The 8,225-nt window shown below is 44.9% G+C and overlaps 1 protein-coding gene across 1 annotated transcript; it reads right to left on the reverse strand.

Annotated features, from left to right (window-relative positions):
- Positions 1-348: 348 nt before the first annotated feature.
- Positions 349-6,274, reverse strand: wnt9b (wingless-type MMTV integration site family, member 9B). The gene is made up of 4 exons (XM_062408426.1): positions 6,128-6,274; positions 5,366-5,619; positions 3,846-4,111; positions 349-2,382 (listed from the first exon to the last, which is right to left on the reverse strand). The coding sequence occupies exons 1-4, from the start codon at positions 6,211-6,213 to the stop codon at positions 1,921-1,923; spliced, it is 1,068 nt and encodes a 355-aa protein (XP_062264410.1). The 5' UTR covers positions 6,214-6,274; the 3' UTR covers positions 349-1,920.
- Between the last annotated feature and the right edge of the window lie 1,951 nt (positions 6,275-8,225).

The raw sequence follows: 8,225 nt of genomic DNA on the forward strand, positions 1-8,225 counted from the left end.
CGGCCCCCTCCTCGCCTGTTATGGGGGCGGTTGAGGGGGCGATGCAGCGAGACCACAGGCCTTTCAGACTAAAAAAGGGGGGGGGGGGGGGGGGGGGGGGCGTCATCAGCAGGACGTGGTTTTAGATGGATTGATGCAGCGTGCCGAGTTGCAGGCAGGTGTATCCCCAGGTGTGTGTGTGTGTACATGTGTGTGTGTGTGTGTTTGCACGTGTGTGATAGATAGCACGGCAGAGGGCGACCACCTGCATCAGCTGCACGAGTAACAACAAACACACAGCTCTTACAAATGTATGTCCATTTATTCATCTCATTTGTTTTTAAATAAGAAAGGAATGCAACGAGATTAAAGAAAAACATTTTGCTTTTGAAATATACTTTTAAAATTTTGAACAAACATATATATATATACACACGTATATGTATATATATATAAAAGCAAATAAAAAAAAACTATACAGAAATCTGAAATCTGATCTTTAAAACAAATGCAAAGGAAAGAACATGTATCTACAGAGAGAAAAACTCTGCATAGCTCATAAATCTTACAGATATTTGCCAAAAGATGAAGTGAGGTAGAAAATTACGATTCCACATTGTCTTGCGCCTAAAGCCCTGACATGACTTATATTCATATCATATATACAGTTCAGAATCGTTCAAGCTAAACTCAAACTGGCCAATAGAGATGAAACGTTTGGGTCTGAGGGGCATGTTTGACCCCCACGCACATGAACACATTGGGTTGTGGATACACAACTGGGTGATTCTCTTTGATTAGCTCTTTGAGAAAATAAGGACAACTAATCGAGGGCAGTTCAAAAGGCATCGAGAACAAAGATGTGGCCAAATTAGACTCTAAACACCAAAATGGTTCAATCAGGCTATTTTAAACATGAAAGTATTGCAGAGCGTTTGACTCTATAAATAGAAGGGGAGCAGAGGAGAGCTTGTCCGTTCACAAACTAAGTGTTTCATTCTTGTTTGCAGCAGTTTTGTGTTTGGTGTTTCCCTCATCACTACGCCGGGTATTTTCCCTTTGTTCTGCTGAGCACACATTAGGCCACATGAAGAGATTTCCATAGACATTTCCATAAGAGCAACTGAAACCCAGCTTGTTTCTTAACACAATAACATGTAGTTACAATGCATATCAGTGGCTTTACCCACCCTTAAAAACTTCCAGTGGTTGTATTTATACACATATTTAGACCCTTAACATTTTTCTTTGACTTCTTCGATCGACTTTACACTTTGAATCAAAAACCTAGAAAGAGCAACTTAAGTGCTTTTTTTTACTCAGAGAAGAACCCGAAAACGTTCTCCACTAGAACACAGCAGACAGAGAGACAGACAGGTAGCTTCCTTTTCAGGCCGTGCTAGCCTTAGTGGCAACTCTGGGTTATAAAAAATAATAAACAAGGTTAAGGTATAAAGCAGCAGTACAACTGATACAATAAATAGTCAACAGAAAAAGTGGGTAATTACAAAAATACAATGCAACAGGGTCAGAGTGTCAGAGCTCGACGTCGTGCTGCTGGCGGCGTCCAGTCCAGGCCAGTACCTGTTGCTAAGAGCTTGTTTCCCTAGGTCCCGGGAGAGCGGGCGTTATCAGTGCATCCATTGAGAGGAGAGCCGAGTCGTCTGAAAACATCCTCAACTACCGCGAGCGGGTGCATATCAGATCGATGACGATTAGCAAAATACATTTTATAATGTTAGAAGCGTTTTACATTCCTTTCCCCCAAAACAAAAAAAACCCTCAAAAGTGGAGCTCAGCAAAGACACCGCTCTGATGTGTGATCAGAGCGGTGTGTGGTCTACAGGAGATTACACTCCAGTCAGTGTTGATATGTCAGATCGATGATGACCTCTGTGTCTCTCGCTGACGCCCCAGTACGTCTTCAGACTCCCCACATTTCTATGCAGACTTGCAGGTGTACACCTCCTCCTCCCTCACGCACGTCTGGCACTCCACGTGGCAGCACCAGCGCACCTGGCAGTGGCAGGACAGGCTGGTGAGGTGCATGGCGGTGTTGTAACCCCGTCCGCAGCACAGGCTCTGACAGCTGGTGTCTTTGGCGCACGACCGGCCCCCCGTGCCCGGGGAGTAGCGCGAGGGCCTGCAGAAGCTGGGGGACTCCTCCAGGTAGACCAGGTCAGTAGTGCGCAGGCTCTGGCCGTGACGACGGGGCCCAGTGAGCTCCGTCTCCCCCGTGGCCACGTTGGTGACGCTCAGCACCCGCACGGCCGTGTCATATCGATACTTCAGCAGCCGCCCAGTGTCGTGGAAAGGCGACAGCTGCTTCCAACAAGTCCGTAGGGCACACGAGCCGGAGACGCCATGACACTTGCAGGTTGTTTTCAGGCCGCTCCTCACCGCCTGAGATGTGGAGGAAAGAGGCATTGGGAGGGGAAAAAGGAGAAGGATGTCAGTTCCTTCCACTTGATTCATTACCTGTCCTCTTATCTGGGAGGTCTATCTGGACAGAGTGAGACAGTTTCCTGCAGGGTGGGTGGAGGGCTAGGGGTGGCGGTCTGCAACCAGCGAGCCTTTAACTCACCTCAGTCAAAAGATTTGACATAATGGATTGAGGGGGACGGTTCAGGATGCTGTATTTCATCTGCCGCACATTTCTCACTTGGACAGCTCTTGCAATTATATATATTTTTTCTTCTCCCCAATGTGTTGAAACTAGCTCTGTCTGCTCCTCTCCTGTCTCTCCTCCCTGGAGCCCGAGGCAGAGGTGACAAACAGCGCAGACAGTGGAATCTCTCCACCCTGTTCTTAGTACATGTCTGCTCACGGAAAACACTGATAAGAATTTCTGTGCGAGAAGTGCCAAAAAAAAGAAGCAGCAGGTTTTGTGATGCTGCCCCCCCCCCCCCCCGATATAGGTTAATAGTTCACTGAGCTTGATGGTCAGTGATGGGAGCGCGATCACTCAGGCTGCTGTCTTGGCGGGGGCCAGAGACAGGTCACGCACAGAGAGCCAGAGGGTACTTCTGGGGTCGAGAAGTACTGCTCAGTTCCTCCCTTTGCAGGTATGAAAGCCTCGGGGGGCTCCAGGGCACCATTACTGGGAGATGGTGTGTGTGCGTTGGGGGGGGCTGCCACTTCATGTTTTTGTTAACGCGGCTCCTCTAAGCCACATTAGCGAAAAGTGAGGAAAACATTTAACTCAGTAAAGATGAGATAAGACAAATGGCCCTCGGTTCTTCCTGTCCTGTTTTTCCTTTTCCGTCTCCAGCAGCTCGAACGTAGGTGTGAGCTGCGGGAGCAGGACCCTGGGGCCTTGCTATCTCAGAGCGCCACACTGGTGGTTATGAACATTAGGTGGATTTATGAAGAGCACGGTGATCCAGTAAGAGGAAAAAAATGCTTGCTCGTATATTAAAAAGAGGCCTCGGTTATAATCGTTCCCTCCGACATGAGACCTTTAATTTTCTGTGGGCCTGCGCAGCAAGCTTTATCATGCCTGAGAACACCTGGCTCCAGAGCTCCCACAGCCGCCTTGTCTCGCTGCTGCGCCGCCTCTGCCTCGGCATTAGCCAACCAAGGCCAACGACGGCAGCAAATAAGGGGGGGTGTTTGTCTGGCTGGCACTGAGAGAAATTATGCAGGTGAGGATTGTAATTCTCCATCCTGTGATGGTGCAGGAGTGTGCCAGATCTGTAATTGTCGTGTAAAATTGCAGGCCAGCTAATTGAGCAAAGTGGGGCTCAGGTAGAGGTGATGATTTCAGCATGTCTTGGGTGGCAACCTCGTCATAAAAAGAGAGAGGGGGGTGTTTTTGCTGTAATAATCCTACTCTACTTTTTGAAGGTTCATTTGTTCACACTCACCCGAACGCCAACGTTGATGTTGTGGGCGTCCACCTGAGCCCTCATGTCCCTGTTGACCATCTTCTGGCCGAGGAACTTCTTCAGAAACTTGGTGCTGTATTTCAGGTTGTCACCGCAGACCCCCCACTGCCATGCTTCCCGATGCTGGATGCCGGGGGAGTCGTCGCACGTGCACCTCTCCATTCGGCCTGAGCTGCATGCCTTGGCGAGTGCATGGGTCAGTGCTGCGGAGGACACTGCCAGCAGGAAGGCGGTCTCCTTGAACGCTGTGATAAATGTAAAAAGGATGTTGAAAGTGCATCACATCGGTTTCCTCTGGACACACTGAGATTTAAACGCGAGAATCGTCCTTAGCATCAAAAATGTGTGTACGTTGTTTAAATCCTCCGGGATTGATTTACAGTCCCCAATTGTCACATTGTCCTTTGTGCCAGTGAATGAACCCTTAAGAGAAAATGTTTACAGAGTCCTCACTACGTCGTCATGGTTTAAACCAACATCAGCATTAGACTGCAAGTTTCCCTGTGTCATAACTCCTCTTCTGACCTTTCCTTTTGGTTTCGCACTGTTATTTGCTTCACCCAGAGCCGTCACCAGGGTATATTTTGATCCAATTAATTATTATTTTGACTAGGAAGGATTTTCCCAGATGAAAGTGGGTAATCACGCCACCCTTTTCCTCTGGGAATGGGCGCTTTCCCGAGATAAAAATAACCACAGGGCTCGAGCGCTCTGCACCGCACCACATTTCTTGGCTTTCTACTCCCTCATTACCTCCATGCTGACCTGTTCATGCTCACCCACACGCTGATATCATATGCGTAAATCCTGGAGGATACGACTGCATTTTCTACGCACAGCAGATATGCAGGGGATTTGAGCTATGTATGCAATATGGTGATTTAGTATGGACACGTCTATTTTCTAATCAATGGTTATCAGACCATGCAAGAAATATGCAAGGGGACTAATGGAAAACTTTTTCAAGGGTTGTGTCAGCACAAGGAACTTTGCAGCAAATCTTAATTCGCATAAAATACAGTGGAATCCTAGAAGTGAGGGGTGGTGACATGTCACAAATACGTTGGTGTTGCATTAGTAAGACGTAGGATGGAATGACTGCGTTTAAATTAGATGCACAAGAGTGTTGTCACAACTCTTGAGACAGTTTTCTTTGACCTGAGCAGTTGAAGCAAATGTCTACATTGTAAAATCAGTGACGCATTAAGGAAACTGTCGGTAATAATGAATCTTGAATCTCACAGTACTCGAAAAAACACTAAAAACGTGAATCATTTTAAAACTTTTTAAAAAATTGTTATCTTTAAGACTTTGATACAACTTTTTACTTGTGACAACCCTTTATTTTGTCACCCTTCTGAGAAACATTGCATGTGTTATTAGGGAGAGATGGATTTATGAAAGAATATGCACCTGTCTCGTTTAGGTAAAATCAGATCAGACAAATAAAGATGAAAGGAAATTAAAGAGAAACCAAGAGAGTAAATAAAAAGGCTCACCTCTCTTCAAAAGACTCGCTCGTCCTTCCAGGCTACAGTTCCAGCGCTCATTCCTGAACTGGTAGCGACACTCCAGGAGGCTGAGGCGCACCGACTCCCGCAGCGTCTCCGCCAAACCAGGCTCCCGGCGACAGAGCCTCTTCTGCCGCCTGGTCAGAGGCATCTGCTCGCACTGCTTCAGGTGGGCCTTTCCTGTCGGAGGCTCATTGGAAAACGGACCAGGTAAAAACACCAAGGGTTCCCGACCTGTCAGCCTGGGAGAGGAAATAAGAAAGAAACAAAGTAGGACTTGGATAAAACGTACAAATATTCCTTACAAATTGTGAAATACCCACTGGAGGGAGATCTTTCCTGATGGAAATGTGTGACTGTGACGAATCTGTGCCTTGGCTCCTCAAAATATACATTTCACTGATAATTAAATGACAAAATTAGCAGCCCATACTTTAATATGTCTGCTGTATATCAACCATTAATGATAAACAAAACAATAAAAAAAAACATATATATATATATATATATATACATGACGATCACATCCAAATAGCCAAATAAGTCATCTTAATTTGGTTGGTAATAATGATAGTTTACAGCAGCTAATTCGCATAACTATATATAATGTATGGTTAGTTCGTGCGTAATAGCCGCGCATAATTTGGTAAAAGATGTTGTTGTTATCATGTTCTCTGAGGATTAAAGCCACAAAGCTAAACAATAACCACATGCGATGAGCAGAAGTTGCAAACACAAACGTGATCTGACCCAAAATAAGCTGCGGTGTGCGAGAGGAGGATGCAGAGCGCGGTGAGTCGCAGTAGACAGGCGGTCCGTGGGAGCCTGGAGCGCATGGTGCCGGGCTGGCGCTGCTCTTCATCTCGCTGACTCTTCTTCGGAGAAAGTCTGTGCCGTCTGCTCGGCGCAACTCTGTGAGGGGCCCCTCTCACACGCACGCAAACTTTCAACCCGGTGCGCCTGGCCCGCAGTGGTCCGCAGCTGGGAGGAGGTACATCATGTTACCGCACCCTCATTGGACTGTCTCACAATTTACCGCACCCTCATTGGACTCTCAATATTATGTTTACCCCAGCAAAACGCATCGAAGGTGCAGAAGAGTTGATCGAACGTCCTTTCAAGAGGTCGAAACAAATCTTTGTCAAAGGTTGTGCAGAAATTCAGGTTACCTGCATGTGTGGCTGTGGCTGGACGCCCATCCTTTGAGTGCCAGAAAAAAAAATCTATATCACAATTTATCATCTGAATCATATTTCAAGGAGAAACAAACAAGCATAACTTTCCCCTATGGCAGTATCACTCTTTGCTTATCCTCACATCATCTGATGGAAGAAAATAATTTATTTTAGTACACAGCAACTACAGCAACAACGAAACCCTGTTTAATTAAACGTGTGATAAGTTGAATATCATCTGAAAACATTTGTAATATTAGGGCCCGAGCACTGACAGGCACTGACAGACAGTGAAATTGAAATTGTGAGGATTATTATTATTATTTTTCAGGCTAATTAATTGGCAGAGGTGGACTGCGCAGGATTCATTTAATTTTTTTTTAATTCAAATTGACATAGTGTAAGATATTGTCATTGAATAAGTGCGCTTGCCAAGGACATTTCGTCATGCAGATATGGAAGAGTGGGGATTTACCTGTCAACTTTCTTGTTGGAGAACAACCACTCTACCAACGAGGCCAAACCCCCTGCTCATTCCCATGAGAAACTAAGCACACATTTCCAATACAAACCTGGATACTCATCATTAGGATGTTTGGGTCTTCAACCATTCTGGATAGGCAGAAATATCTAAATAGAATATGGTTTTTAAACATCTCTTTGATATCAAAGAGTTAATGTTTGGTCACAGTCTCTCAACTCCAAACTCTCAAACTATCCTTTAAAACCTGCCCTTCAGATTTCGTTTTTGAATACATTTATATTTGGTTGATCAGTAACCTAAAAAAATGAAAAGCAGCATGATGTTTTCCTGTTTAAAGTCTGAAACTCAGGTTCAAGGACAGCAAACATTCGCTCTGATGTGTCCTTGAGCAACAAGCTGAATCCCATAACATAGAGAAGAGAAAGTAAAAAAGCAATATCCCTATTTTTGTCCCTAAGTTATTACATTATAATCATTACCATTAGGCAGCATAAATCAACCAACCACAGCAAAGCACAGCGGTCAGCAATTAACCCTATGTATAAGAAGTTAATGATCCATGTGGGCTGAAATTAAAGGAAGCAAACGTACTGTGTTATTAAAGGTTGTATAGTCTGTTCTTCCAATCAAATGAAACACTGTGTTCTTCTCCATGAATGTTTTGGTCCTGCAAGGGAAAAACACAGACATGCAAAGATGGAGCTCCATCTAGTGGATTTAAGACAGATAGTATTTCCTGATTAACTTGCAGCTTTAGCTGTTTCTATAAATAGAAAAAAAGCCCCAATTTCCTTCTTAATGTTGTCACATTAGGAGACAGATGAGGTTGAACAAAAGATAAACAAGTTCAAAAGTAGCATTTACTGTCAGTCACTCAGAACTTTTGGTTGCTCCACTGGCCTCATGCTTTAATGACAGAATGCAGTACTGCAGAAAGTAGCTAGTCCCACTGGTTATATTGGTATCTAGTGGAACACCTCCAGGTCTACATTAACTCATATCAGATCTGCAAGTAGGGAATTGGATACACGCTCCACCACATTCAAGAATGTAACTTTCACTGATGTGGTTGTCATAAACTGATTTTGTCACCCAAAAAAAAAGTTTTATGAGGAGACACACTTAAGAATACACTTCACCCACCTGTATTAGGAATAATGACAGGTTTGTGAATGGGCCATTAGTCTCA

This window comes from Platichthys flesus, chromosome 16 (assembly GCF_949316205.1).
Source record: "Platichthys flesus chromosome 16, fPlaFle2.1, whole genome shotgun sequence".
In the NCBI taxonomy this organism is placed as follows: Eukaryota; Metazoa; Chordata; class Actinopteri; order Pleuronectiformes; family Pleuronectidae; genus Platichthys; species Platichthys flesus.

Coding starts and splice junctions, on each gene's coding strand:
- wnt9b (XM_062408426.1), bottom strand. CDS start 6,213: ATGCGCTCCAGGCTCCCACGGACCGCCTGTCTACTGCGACTCACCGCG. Junction 5,620..6,127: donor CACACCGCAGCTTATTTTGG/GTCAGATCACGT, acceptor TTCCTCTCCCAG/GCTGACAGGTCGGGAACCCT. Junction 4,112..5,365: donor AGCGAGTCTTTTGAAGAGAG/GTGAGCCTTTTT, acceptor CATTTATCACAG/CGTTCAAGGAGACCGCCTTC.